The sequence below is a fragment of the Thunnus maccoyii genome, chromosome 7 (genome assembly GCF_910596095.1).
Source record: "Thunnus maccoyii chromosome 7, fThuMac1.1, whole genome shotgun sequence".
NCBI classification, from domain to species: domain Eukaryota; kingdom Metazoa; phylum Chordata; class Actinopteri; order Scombriformes; family Scombridae; genus Thunnus; species Thunnus maccoyii.
The window spans coordinates 34,053,939-34,069,022 of record NC_056539.1 but is presented as its reverse complement, the minus strand read 5'-3'; the positions used below and the strand labels follow the sequence as shown (position 1 = coordinate 34,069,022).

At 39.8% G+C, this 15,084-nt stretch overlaps 1 protein-coding gene across 3 annotated transcripts; it reads right to left on the bottom strand.

Annotated features, from left to right (window-relative positions):
* Positions 1-659: 659 nt before the first annotated feature.
* Positions 660-14,441, bottom strand: diras1a (DIRAS family, GTP-binding RAS-like 1a). Of its 3 annotated transcripts, none has more exons than XM_042417684.1 (4): positions 14,208-14,441; positions 4,286-4,470; positions 4,020-4,190; positions 660-2,537 (listed from the first exon to the last, which is right to left on the bottom strand). In XM_042417684.1, the coding sequence occupies exons 2-4, from the start codon at positions 4,421-4,423 to the stop codon at positions 2,247-2,249; spliced, it is 600 nt and encodes a 199-aa protein (XP_042273618.1). In that variant the 5' UTR covers positions 4,424-4,470; positions 14,208-14,441; the 3' UTR covers positions 660-2,246. The 3 variants fall into 3 exon arrangements, with proteins under 3 accessions (XP_042273618.1, XP_042273621.1, XP_042273619.1); XM_042417687.1 differs by lacking the exon at positions 14,208-14,441 and adding an exon at positions 13,876-14,017; XM_042417685.1 differs by lacking the exon at positions 14,208-14,441 and adding an exon at positions 7,555-7,650.
* Positions 14,442-15,084: the final 643 nt, after the last annotated feature.

Here is a 15,084-nt window from a genome sequence, read left to right as displayed (position 1 = left end):
GGGGTTTATGTTTGAGCTAAGAGGCACCGCTAATTTGCTAATTTGATTCCAGACCTCTGAATCTCAAATTTGTTTCTCATTTACACCTGGTTCCCCTGGTAGGAAAAAAGAGCTTTGTGAGCAGGGTTAAAAATGTGGACATTATATTTTATGTGCTTTAAACATAACGACATAGGGTGCCAAAAATAGCTGAAAAAGAAAAATAGTGACAGAAAAATGGCCACAAAAATGCTGAAAGGTGTAGCTGTGATGTTTTTGCAGCTCTACATTAAGAAATAAAACTTAAATCAGCATATTTCCTTGAGCAACGTGACAAGCATTAACTGCTCCCAACAGCTTCTGTTTTGATGGAAAATACTCCCCCCAATAGAAAACAGGCAAACGTAGCTGCTAACTGCTTGCTAGTTGGACAGATTAAAATGAGGACATTCACGAATAAAATCATGCAACGGATGCTTTTCAGTGTTATAAAAGTGGCCATTGTTTAATTTGTCCTCTGTTAGAACAATACATGCTATATCATGGATATAAGTTTCATATCTTTTCTTCCAGTACAGACATAAGTCCAAGCAGTGTTTAGCCTAGCTTAACATAGCCCAGATCCATATAAAGAGAAAACAAATCTTTTGTACTGAGATAAAATGAAGAAATTCATGATGCTTTGTCAAAAGAGTGGCCTTTGTTTAATTAGTCCTCCATTAAAACAGTACATGCAGTATTGTGATTGGACATTTTTTAGACAAACATTAGGCTTCCTCCAACACAGGTAAACTTTAGCATGCTAAATTATTAGCCATGAGGACACTGGCTGCATGGTGAAGCTGTTTGTTTCATAGTGTTGGGGTTGCATCTTATCTGGTACCTACCACACCCAAACCCAACAGGCCTGGACATAATAGCAAGTTTTTGAGTTCAGGTTTGGTTATTTTTTAATGTAAATTTCTCTCACTTTCTGACAGCATCATTGTTTCATGTGGTCTTTTGCAAAGCACAAAGAGATCGTAGCGATAGAGATGTGAAGTGTGAGGAATCGCTGGTTCCTGAAGGGAGTTTCTCATTCTGTATTCTCATTTCAAATATTTCTTCAAACGATCTCCTCGATGTTACTGAACACAGAAACTCAGGACTCTCCTGGATGATGTGATGATCCTACAAGTTTATATTCTGACACCAGTTCACAGTATTTACACTTCCTTTCTGACAAATCATGTTTTGTCCGTGAGAATACTACAATACCTATGAGCCTCAGCTGCTGTTGTCATGGAGAAGAAGCCATGGGCGAAAATTAGAGTGTAATGAAGTTAAAGTTGTAAATAAAATGCGTCACCATGGTTACTGAATTCACTTAAAGTGACCCAGAAATTAAAAGTGAACTGATTTAATCTCCAGATTGTAAAATCAGTTTGTAATCTTAAACTTCTGCTGGCCGTTACCGACACACATGACATAAAAAAAGCTCTGTGATTGGCTGTTTCTTGCCCCAAAAACCTTGTTATTAGGTATTTTCCGACACAGTTGTTCATCTTTTGTTCTGATGATTCAACCAGGAGGGTTTCATGTTAACTGAAGCATAGGAGTGCTCAAACTGACAGTCTAACGGTCTGTGTGACTCTATTGTGTTTCAAGCTACCGGACAGTAATGAATGCAATGTAACTTCGGGTCAGGTTCAGTCAGGTCTTAAAGACACAAATAAAGACCAGGTTTGAGTCTCATTTTAGGCGTTTGAAGAACTCAGTGTTTGAAATGGATGCTGGATATTGTGGTACATATCAGAGAGACTAAGCATAAAAAATTTCCGTCAATACTTTGTGTATTTGACTGGGGGGTTTTTTGCCTCTATAATCTGGGTTACATTCAGGTTTTGGCCCAACATTCACAATAAAATCAGTGAAGCATTCCTTTGTTCTCATATTGTTGGTATGATTGTTAACAGTGACAGTGGTTGGGTGTGTAAAAGAGTAATTTGGGGCCACATATACAATCCAGTTCAGGGCCACGAGGAGCCTGAGGCCCTGATACAAATATTCCAGTTTCTATATTCAGTCGTTCTCATCATTTTGTTCCTCTGGGCTTCAGTGTTCAGACAGACGAAGGAGAAGAGCTACTGAAGAAGAAGCCTCCTCAGTGATGGAGACCCGGGGAAAGACGGGAGGAGGAGTCTGTATGACTTCCCTCCTCCTGCCTCCTCTGTAGTTTCCACATCTCTACAGCGAGTCCTCTGCTGCCGCCACCGCCACCACTCAATCTACATGATGCTGCACTTCCCCTTCAGCTTGTCGGCTCGTTTCTGTTTTCCCGACCGCTTCCCGTCGATGCTCAGGCTCATGTCCCTCTTCTTCTCCAGTGCCAGCAGCTCCTGGAACAGTTCCTTCACGTTGGAGTTCATCTTGGCCGACGTCTCCATGAAGGCACATTTCCAGGCACCGGCCTGAGCCTCGCCCTCCTTCGAGTCCACTTCACGCTGGGCTGTTTCGTCACTCTTGTTGCCCACGAGCATGATGGGAATGGACTCCATGTTGCCCTTGATGGCCAGAACCTGGAAGACATGAGATCAAGTCAGTCAGTATGTCTGGAAGGTTTCTATAAATGTTGTTTTCTATAAATTAATAATGTATCTAAATTTTTGTAAAGCACTTTGTAAGATCTGGTTTTAGAAAAGTGAAATTCTAAACAGAATTTCTTGGCAACAGTCATGATGTAGCAGATAAAAATCTTGTCAATCCTGTCCATCATTTAAAACAAGACAAAGTTTATGGAAGGTTTGACTTTACTTCAATAACTCTTCTACAACCTGTTTGTTGACACTAGCTGATTTCCAGAAAAGAAAATGTAAATTATTGTGTATTTCCATCCACTATCATTATGCATTCACTCAAGTCTGTTTCCATTGTACTTCATTGCATTTTGCTTTGGGCATTCTGTGGTTCTCTGCTCTTATGTTTCACCTGTACAAGTCAAATATAGAACTGCAACAATTAATCAATTAATCAACTCCATCGTGGGCTTTGGGGAACAGTGATCAACATTTTTCACCATTTTCTGACATTTTATGGACCAAACAACTAATTGACTAATCAAGAAAATAATGGACAAATGAATCAACAATGAAAATAATCATTAGTTGCAGCCCTAGTTACATATAGACGAGTCTGTGTTGTCCATCACTATGATGACAACTCACTTGTAAACCCTCATGTAAAGGATTTCACTTTTTAATTGCTTTTGCCAAGAAATCTGTCCAGGAGATCATGCTGAACCACTTTTATGTTGAAAATATAGTCATTGAATGCCATTAAAATAAAAGTTAATATCTACAAAAATGTAACCTTCAATTTTACTCTCATGAATCTCCATTAAATCCTCATGTTTCATTTTGTAGAGTTTCATTCTGTTTCTGCTCATCTGTTTCATTCATTATGTAAAGAGCCTTCAGTCAATAATGTAGAAGTTCCTTTTTTATGCTGCCGCCATGTTGTGGAGCCGACATCTAAACATCCAGATGTTAAAACGAGAGGAGCTTATAGAAGTCAGGTCAGGACTTATTTATGGAACAGAGTCACAGATTTATAATGAATCGTTACTTTAATCGTTACTTTAGTTATAAAATTGTCTTCGTATTCTGATGTGGACATTATTATTTTTTATTGTGGTGATGTGTTTTTAGATTTCAGGATTGTATTGTTTAGTCTTGATGTTGAATGTTTTGTGTTTCTTTATGTTTCTTTGTCTTTTAACATCTTGGGTCCATGTTGGAGATAAGTGTTTCCACTTTCACATGTTATCCCTTGGATTTTTATTTTTGTGTCTGTTAATCCATACAAAAAATCAATCAATCAAGAGTCCGAAGAGGAATAGGAGTCAGAAGAAGAAGAAAAGAGTTGAAAGAAGAAGAGTCAGAGTCAGATATTTTCTTCTGTTGGTGTAACCAGCTGCTCATTATGTCTTCCACAGTGTCATACGTCACAATGTAAATCAGTTCTTTCATCACACAGTCTGCTGCTAAACCGAGGACTCAGACCTGTTGGTAGATGGGTTTGAGCTCCTCCAGTGATTGGCGGCTGGTGATGGAGTAGACCAGGATGAAGGCGTGGCCTTTGGAGATGGACAGGCGCTGCATGGCGGGAAACTGATGACTTCCTGTTGTGTCAGTGATCTGCAGCGTGCAGACACTCTTATCACAGCTGATCACCTGCAAAGACACCGCAGAGACAACAAGTACTTGTCAATAATTCAACATGTCTGTTATTCTCTCTGTTCATTGTGCAGGTAAAACTCTTGTCCCACCTGTCTGTACGTGTCCTCTACGGTGGGGATGTAGGTGTCTCTGAAGGTGCCTTTAACAAAACGAAGAACCAGCGAGCTTTTCCCCACCCCGCCGGCTCCGAACACCACCACCCGGTAGTCATTACTCTGCTCAGGCATTCTGGGAGTTGGAATCCACCTGCTGCTCTCAGTAGATCACCTGTATGCTGAGGAGACGAGAGAAGGAAAGGCTGAATCATAGTGAAGATTAAATAGAGATCAATAAATGTGAAGTCATTTTAAGCCCGTATCCAGAATTTTGGGGTCATTCTGCAATACAACTGCACCCCTTAAGAAATGGTTTGCCTGGCCACCATAGAACTTTTCTTTATTCATTTGACTGTACAATTATATTTTCTGTAAATTTTGAACTGAATGTCTTATTTTTTTCGCGCTTACAATTATTTTACCCATTTCTAATCATGTAATTAAGGTATATTATTATATATTATATATAGGACATTAAGGGGATAATTAATGGATAAATAAACAGATTATGTATGTATTAATCTATTTGCATGATTTAAGAGCTTTTTTTTTAAAATACTAAGCCATCCCTTAGTTTTTTAACCTCAAAATGATCTTTTTGAGACCCACTTTAGTTTTTATTAATTCCTGCTATTTGGCACATTTTAAGGGTCTTTACCAATTAAAAACCCTTAAAGCTTCACTGATAACTCATAAAAGCACTCACTATAAAATAAACCATTATTTAGAGATTAACCATGCAGGGACTAACCTATTAAAGCTATAGTGTGAGACTTTTACATATAAATAAACATCCATTACATTCAAGACCTTGCCGAACGAGTTCACACAGTGTTGATTAAGCCTCTCATTGCCAGATAAATCTCTCTGTATTTCTCAGTATACAGAGTTTTTAAATCTGATGTCTGTGGCGACATTCCCGCGCTGGTGCACCGGTAGTGCCAAAGTTTCCCAGAATGCATTTTGCACCATGATGATGATGATGGCTGTTGTAATTTTCACTGTAGGACTGTTAATTTGTCACTTTATTAAATTTTAATACTTTTCCGGGCGAGAAAGTAACATTTAGATTCCCAATATGTGGTTAGTTAATCCCAGTAAAGCCTATTTGGGAATTAGCACCAATATTTTCAGTAACCATAGAGCATGCTCACCAGAGACTTCCGCCAGCCAAGCCAGCTAACTTCCAGTTTAGCTCTCTGCTAACTTGAACAGGGAGAAAATAATTTAATCATGCAGCTCTTCTAGACTTTCCAAATGTTATCGGACCGAGTCATTTCGCCGGGGTTGTGTGATGCTCAAAACAATTTATCCACCATTTTACTGTCGCAACAGTAGCGATGGAGTAGGCTACGGCAGAGCCTACGACATAACCACATGTTGACAGTGTTTTTGTAATTACTCTCACTGCCAGAAGGGGGAAACAAAAGTTCTGCGCTGCTGATTTAAATACCTGAATACTGACTATGAAACTCTTGAAATCAGTAAAATTATTTCAGAGCTTTAACATAAAACCAACATCCCAACCTTAATCACACCTTAAAGTAATTATTAATGGCTTTGTCAAATATTCCAAATGAGTGTATAAAGGGTAAAGTTATATAAGTACTTGGGCTATTTGTTACTTTAGAGTTATTTTTTCAGGTGTGTTTTCTGAGGCAAATTAAGGGTATTTTAAAGAATTGTTGTTTTACAATTGCACCACATCTCGTGGAATATAATCGATGTGGAAAATACTGTAAATACTGATAATAACTAAATAAGATGAAAAAATAGTAAATATCTACAAACGCTGTAAAAGCCAGGGTGAAAGGGAATGTAGTCAATGAGCAGAAAATCCGATCACACGACATGTTCAAGCGGAAACACACAAATGATCTAAATGTAATTAGTCTGAGTGCCATCAACAGTAACTGGTAAATGAAAACCACTCTGGTGTTTGTATTGTGAGAGAGGCAGCAGAGTCCTTCAGCCGGACGCCCAACCTGCTTCAAACGCAGATCATCTCCATCTCAATGAGCATGAACTGTAATTACTGAGAGTGTCAGTGCTCCAGGCTGCAGTCCAGTCCGCCTGTTGGAAGTCTCAGTATCCACTGTTATCAGGACCACCAGCCAACGGTTCACTAGCTTCTACAACTCAATCTCAATCTCTCGTTCAGCTTTTCTTTCAACAATCTTTCTGAAAAACAACAGGAGTCTCCAACCAAATTCAAACTAGGGACGTTGTGGTTATGTTGCATGTGCTGTAACCATTCAGCTCGCAGGGCGTTCCTCTCCACTACAGCAGCTGCCGTTATTTTAACGAAGTTAAAGTACATTTTCGTTGTGCGCACGGAAACAAACCATTGGTGGAAAATACGTACATTTACTCAAATACTGTAATATAGTAAAAAGTACAACTTTGAGGTAACTTTGAGATGAGTATTTCCATGTGATGCTACTTTATACTTCCACTCCACTACATTTCAGAGGGAAATATTGTACTTTCTACTCCACTACATTTATTTGACAGCTTTAGTTACTTTTCAGATGAAGATTTGACACAATGGATAATATAACAAGCTTTTAAAATACAACACATTGTTGAAGATGAAACTAGTGGTTTCCAACCTTTTTGGTTTTTGAAGTCTTAAACGGTTCTGTTTAGCAGCTAAAACATTTTGTTTGATGTTAGCTAACAATTCATTTTAGCGACTGTTTGATTCGGGTTAGCTGAAGTTTGGTTAATGCTAGCTAACAGCTCATTTAGTCACTTTTAGACTTAGTAATGTTTCTGTTTAGCAGCTAAAACATTTTGTTTGATGTTAGCTAACAATTCATTTTAGCGACTGTTTGATTCGGGTTAGTTGAAGTTTGTTAATGCTAGCTAACATCTCATTTAGCCACTTTTAGACTTAGTAATGTTTCTGTTTAGCAGCTAAAACAGTCTGGTTCTGGTTAGCTAACAGTTCAAAATTAGTGACTGTTTGGTTCAAGTTACATGGTTCTGTTAAGCAGGTAAAACAGTTTGGTTCAACATTTTGGTCCAGATTAGCTGACAGCTGTGATTCTATTAATAAAAACTTCCCTCCCAGTATAAAACACTTATGGGTTGGAAATTGAAGGGTTAAGGTGCAGACAAATGTACTGACTGGGATAGTATATAATGTTCCAGTCTATTGTACTCTATAAACTCTAAAAAAGACTTGTGTTTTAAGCTGTAGGCTGTAAATATGATCAGAAATGGTTTCTGTATGAAGACAGTGAGTGATGAATAATTACCGCTGTGATGAGTGTTTGTGGTGCAGCTGTTGCTCCGTGACATTTAAATCTTCAGTGATGTAAAACACGTGGACACTGCAGCCGTCCTCTCTGAACTCTCAGAGTGTGTTCAGAGATAATGTGATGAATGGGAATGAATCAAAAAAGATATAACAAAGGCCTTGGGGAGTTTCCCAGCATGCCGAGCTGCGTTCCCCCCAGAATGACTAACGAGCATTGATTACAGCTTTGCATCTCATTAAAGAGGAGAGCTGATAAAACCTAGGGAGGCTGAGGAGTTTAACACCAACACAAGGCTGCTGGGAATTATATGATATAAAATCCAAAGAACTTTGTATTTTAAAAAATAAGGATTCAAATCAAGACAAACTGAGAAATCAATCACTGTCAACTGAAATGAACCGTTTCCAAAGCAGAACGCCTAATAATAACATAAAGCTTCTAGAGATAGAAGGGAACAAAGACAAATAGACAAGGTCCCCTAGCCAGAAATCAAACCATGGCGGTGGTGGTTATGTGGTATTTTCCTTAACCATTAGGCTGCCCAGTTACCCCTATTAAAGGCTAATTACACACTCAAATTCTGCTAACTACCTCCTTGCATATTTTTAAAAATGTAACAAAGAACTGGAGGGCGACTGACCACCACTCAGTGTAGATTAACTGAGTTTAACTGAGATTACCTTTATTATTATTCCACAACAAACACAATAAAAGAAACATACACACTAAGAAGAAAAAGGCAATCCAGGACATAGTCCACACATGGCACACATCCTTCATAAATACACTAAACTACTACACAACAGCGTCCAGCAGTGCTCCTGGAGTACAAAGATTCAATGTGAGAGAAGACACAATGCAGCCCAGAAATATACACAATACCATACTTTCCACTGTGCAGCACTGACTACAGTACTGCTGTGAGTACGAGGAGTTTTTATGTGCAGGACATACACACCCGCCCTCTTTGTGCTGCTGTGTGTTATAGAGAGCGATGGCTGATGGGATAAAGGAATTTCTCGCTCTGTTACTTTTGCAGCTGGAGGCCTGAAGACGTGGGCCTGATGGGAGGGGCTGAAGCTCACTGAACAGGGTGTTGTGAGTGCAGTAGCAGGTTTTCAGTCTTTGACACGGACCAGGTTTGGTAGATGTCAGTAAGGCTGTCTTGCTTAGTGCCGTTTATTATTCCAGCAATACTCAATTTTGCTGAGCAAGTCCTTCCGTGCTGCATCAGCGTTACCATGCCAACAGAGGATGCAGAATGTCATAACACTCTGAACAAAAAGGAATCAAAGAAGGCTAGCTTTCATAACCAGCCATGAGCTAACGTTAGCCCAAGTGTGCAGCAATCAGTGTTCCCAGTAAGCTGGCGTTAGCTTGGCTCAGAGGTAGTGGGGCGTGTTCCCAGAGCGTGAAAGACAAGAACCTGCACTCCTTATTTGGAAGGTCAAGGCTTCAATTGACCAACAGCTGCACCTCTGGGCTTCAAACCGGCTCCAATGAAACCAACATGTGACATCACACCTCGCTACGTCAATCTTTATATACAGGCTGGTTTTAACAAGGTTATTGAACTTTTTTTGTGGAAAAATATATTTGACATAAATCGCTATTTCAAACAGGGTGTTTTTTACATTTATTAAAACATGTATGGAGGGGATCTTTATTCATCCTCGGCGTCCTCTTCATCACATTCTTCATATATATTATAAATCCATTATATTTGTGTCATCCTGTTTGTTCATGCTGTACTTCTGTAATTTGGGTTCTGTTCTGTACACACATCTATTTCCTGTCTGCCCATCCCGCAGATCCCTTCTCTGTTGCTCTTCCTGAGCTTTCTTAAAGGGGTTTTTAGGGAGTTTTTCCTTATTTGAATGTCTAAGGACAGGATACTGTATTGCTGTACAGACTGTAAAGCCTCTTAAGGCAAATTTGTGATTTATGATACTAGACTATACAAATAAAATTAACTTGACTTGACTTTCACTTTTGCGCAGAAGATATTAGATCCATCTAGTTGGCACAAGTTATCTTGTGGGCAAAACATCCTGTGAGCACAAGATCTTTTAGCAGCTCTGTAGGATTTACTGTAAAGTTGGTGTTTAATTTTTCCTTTTTATGTGACGGTGTAAAATGTACATTAAGACTAGTGGATAGAAATGTCTTCCAGACTGAACTTGCTACCTCAACTCATGATGCTTTTGTTAACATGACAGAAATATGAAACTGCAGATAGAAATTTCAGATCTGCTGTCAGAGCAGCTTCTCCCGCTGACGTCACCACTTCTTATCTCAACGACAAATTTAGAGCAGTGACTAATCAGCAGCTCCTTAATCAATCTGTACAACACACACACACACACACACACACACACACACACACACCTGCCTCCTGATAGCATCCTTTGTGTTTCTTGATGTAACCATAGGAGCCTCTGAATGTTCTTCGTGTGTGTGTGTGTGTGTGTGTGTGTGTGCGTGTGTGTGTTGCCATGGTGACAGGGCCCGGAGGAGAGCCGGTGACAGAGACAGACAGCAGAGATTTATACGCTCGGAGGGGAGTGCAAACATGTCATCATCGGCAGGGCCGTCGTCATGGTTACTTCCTGCCCACATCATCTGAGGTCACTTCCTGTGCGGAGGCAGGCAGCAGGGAAAACACCACACCGACTGAACCCACAGAAATAAATCTGGTTTCATCACAAGTACAGAAGGAAAAATTTGAATTGAACCAAAACTGAGACTGCACTGAGTTTAAAAAGAAATATAAGATTATAATCATCATTAACTGTCTGCCTCATACAAGATTAAAAGGCTGAAAATAAGAATAAATATTTAGGACTAAAAATCTAATGTTCATGAAACATCAGAACACTGAACAAATTTACTTCTTAATAGGGCTGCAACTGATGATTATTTCATTATCGATTAATCTGATGATTGTTTTCTCCAGTAATTGTATTGTCTATAAAATGTCTATAAAATATAAAAGAGAAAAAAGCCTGTTGTAATTTCTTAACGCTCACGGCTTTTAAGTCTAATTGACAGTCCAAAATCCAAAGATATTCAGTTTACTATCATGTTGACACATAAAAGCTTCAAATTTTCACATCTGAGAAGCTGCATTGACTGAATATTCTATATATATATCGTTGCAGCTGTAGTTCTGGCTTCATGCAAGATGCTCTCATACAAACAGATTCATTCTTAAAAGGCACCAACGAGTGATTTCAGAGAATTTGTGGCGTTCACCTGGCGTTTATTAGAACTTTCTTTGAGGCAGGAACAAAATTCACAAGTTATACGAGTCATGAGCAGACGATCTGACTTTCTTCACAGAAAAACACTCATCTGGCCTGAAATCATGGAGTCTTCATCTGAGTGAATTTAGAGTTTAAATATGATCAACTAAAATATAAACTGAAACAAACTTGTTCTTCATCATCATGCTGCCAGTTTCCTGATATGCAGTTTACTCTTTGGGAATATTGTTGTGATTGAAACTCGTTCACAAACGGAGCAGAACCAATCAGCAGCTTCACGTCTTGAGTCTGAAGCATCTTAAAGTAGCCGCTAGTTGCTCCAACCGTTCAAAAAGCCTCAACTTCTCTCTCAATCATTGTTTTCAGTGAGTCATTCTGGTCTCAATCTCTACATTCAGGCTCTCTAGAAGTGTACTGGTGGTCATTTTGGAAATTACTGCTCTGTTAATAAGATTTAAAGACTTAGTAGCTTTACTGTCGGTCATGCGGGCGTTGATTGACAGCTGTGATTGACAGTTAGCTCACCTGCTGCTCTCAGGCTCAGACTACAGGAGATAAGGAGAATCTTCACAGCTGTTCTTCTCTGTCATCTCAAACATGTACACACACTACAAGATTTGAAAATAATGTTGCATCACACACTACAGGATATTATTAAGATTATCGTGCAAGAGGGAGCAACGCACCACCTCACATGATCTCATCTCATGGGGAAACAGATGTAAACAAAAGACTGAAGGTGCAACAACTTGCTTTAGTAAAGTTCTGCAGTGAGAAAAAACAAAAGCAGGAGGTTCAACGAGTTTGGATGAATAAGTGTTTGGGGAGAACTGGAGGTGAGATTTTAACCTTCAGTCTTAATATCTGTCAACAGTAGTATGCTAGCTAACGTTAACCTCAAGGGCTAAAATGTTTACGGTGTTGCTAAATGTTAATGTTTAGCAACACCGTCGGCTGCCTAACGTTAGCTTGTAACGCTATTAGCTTTTGTGGGCCCGCTCAGAGAGCATCGACATAATCATCCAGATTTTAAATCCTAAATATTGAACAGGGTGGCTCAGGGGGAAGAGCAGGTCGTCCACTAATCAGAAGGTTGGTGGTTCGATCCCCGACTCCTCCTGTCCGCATGTTGATGTGTCCTCGGGCAAGAAACTGAACCTCAAATTGCTCCTGATGGTTGATGTTACTTGATTCTGATACCTGCCGTTAGTACAGTTTATGCAAACCAACGGGTGACGTCACGTCTGTCTTTATAAGCGTTCTGTGGGCGGAGCATGTCGCCTTATATCGACGTTATAGAGGCGTCGATGATGCTAATGAGGAAATCTTTAGGAACGTTCAGCTCCTCATTAACAGGCGACTGTTATCAGGCTGAAACCAGAGATTTAATACAAGTTGGTCATGTGAGGAGAGTTTGTGGGAACAGTCGCAGGAGTCTAAAATCAGAACTTCAGACTGAAATAAAAAGCAGACAGATCACACATACACACACACACACACACACACACACACACACACACACACACACACACACACATGCACACGCACACACACACACTGTGATGTTTTCTGCTGGGAGGCTGCAGGTCCAGGGGGATCCAGGCTTTATCAGAGCTGGAGACAAAACACTGTGTGTGTGTGTGTGTGTGTGTGTGTGTGTGTGTGTGTGTGTGTGTGTGCGTGTGTGTGTGTGTATGGCGTGCTATGACAGGCTGCTGCTATTTCACACCTTCACTTAAACTTCTCACTTTATTCTCTCTCTCACTGATCATCTCCACCTTTTATATTCTTCTCTTCATCTTCAACCCTTCAGTCTGTCTGTTCTGCTCTGATTATGACTTTATGATCAGTGGAAATCCACACAGAACTCAACTCTGGTGAACTCTGACACACAAATTAACATCTTTGACCAACTGTAGACCATTTTGACAGAGTTGAACTTCTATAAAAATGTAAATAACATTTGTACTGACGACACTGGACATGTAATAATCTTTACAACAAAACAAGACTAAAGTAAACACAGCAAGAAGGTCTGAATATCAGTTTTTTAAAAAACAACTTTCAGTTAATACAAAAAAATGATACTTTTACTGCAATAATTAACTACATCAAGCTCATAATACTTATGTACTTTTACTGTAGTAGGATTTTTCTTGCTGGACTTTTACTTGTAATGGAGTATTTTTACATCGTTGTATTGGTACTTCTACTACAGTAAAGGATCTGAGTACTTCTTCCATCACTGGTCCAAATGAATCGTTCGTTCTGAAAACCAACCAGAGTTCATCTTCAACCAGACTGAACAACACAGGGAGGAAAACTGTCTATAGATTTCTGTCATATTTCACATCAACTCATCTACAAATCTGTCCTCAGATCAGCTCAGAGATGTGTTAAACATAAGGTGTGTTTCCATCCACCCTTTTTTATGCGATGCACATTAATGCATATAAAGTATATTTTCACTTCTTTGATAAACTTCAGATTTAGATGTTATTTGTTTGTTTTCTTATTTTGGTAAAATGTGTCTTTATAAGTCATTTTTTTAAATCACATCAGCACAACCTTTTTGCCCCTTTCTGGCATTATGGGTTATTGTTTTTTCATGTCTTATTATTTGTACAAATAATTTAATTAAATGAAACTCACCAAGGTTTGAAAGGTGTAAATATACTGTATATACATACATACAGATACAGTACATCACACTGTTATGGTGACTGGTTTTATTTTACACTAATATTCTTGCTTCTTCTTATATGATTTATTGTATATAAATATAAACTAATATTCCTATAATACTGTTACTTTATGTATTTTACTGTCATTTTCTAAAACCCTCTAATATTCCTGTTGACTCTGTTGATAATATTTGACTGCAGTAACAGACTGTGGTGCTCTCTGGCGTCACGACACTCAACATTTTAATGCAACACACACACACACACAAACACACACACACACACACACACACACACACACACACACACACACACACACACACACACACACACACACACACACACACACACACACACACACAGCTGACCTGCTGCTTTGTTCTTGTTTCAATCAGCTGCAGACTCTCATTATCTCCTCACATCATGTTAATCAGTCTGACTCCGCTTGATAGTAAGGATGGGGCGGGCACGCGCACAGGCGGGCACGCGCACCCAGTAGCTTAAGCGCTACTAAGTGCGTGTGTGTGCGCGCGCGCACGCACACACACACACTGATGGAAATAGCCCCGGAGGCACCGAGCCGGTCGCAGAAATCAGACCGACTGTGGAGATGCGGCGCCGGGCAGCTGTCTCTCCGCTCCCCGCTGACGGAGCCTGAGTGTCGGCGTGTGTGTCGGTGATGTGGCCGGTGTGGACTCACCGTGTCTCCGCGGATCCTCTCAGTCTGTGTGCGGGGTTTGTCTACTCCGGAGCGGCTTTGAGCATCCTGAACCCTCCGCTCTCTGACTCACAGCATCATCATCACCATCATCATCATCAGACCTGCTGCTGATCAGCACACATCAGCCCTCCTCTTCCTCCTTCTCCTCCTCCTCCCTCCATCACCATCACCTCCTTTCTATGCTCCGAGCAAGACTTCCGCTCCGGTTTTTTTGGTATATTTTCAGAATAAAAGCCTATTTTCTACAAACCTAAAGCAGTGGTTCCCAACCTGGGGGTCGGGACCCCCAGGAGTCACTGGATTAATCTAAGGGGTCGCAAAGTGAAGGACGGGATAGGACAAAAGAAAAATAAACATATTTCTTACACACTTTTTAAAACTTTCCTCAAATTTTTGCTTTATTTATTATGAATTACTGTATTTTATCTTCTCCATTCTCTAAAAATTATTTAAATAAAATAAAACAATGATACATTTAAGGAATATTATAATATACAGACGGTTTGGGTCCACTTGTCCCCTTAGAGGGAACGGTCACTGCTAATCAATACAAAGTAGTTGTGAGTGATCAGCTTTATCCTATGATGAAACATTTCTATCCTGATGGGAGTGGTCTCTTCTAGGATGACAATGAATGGTTTGATGAGTATTAAATGATGTGAATCATATGTTATGACCTTCACAGTCACCAGATCTCAACCCAGCTGGACACCTATGGGAGATTTTGGACTGATGTGTCAAAGCAGCAGATGAGGAAATACCTTTTGGAAGAATGATGTTCATCCCTCCAGAAGAGTTCAGAAACTGTAGAATCAATAACAAGGAGCACTAAAGCTGTTCTGGCAGCATGTGGTGG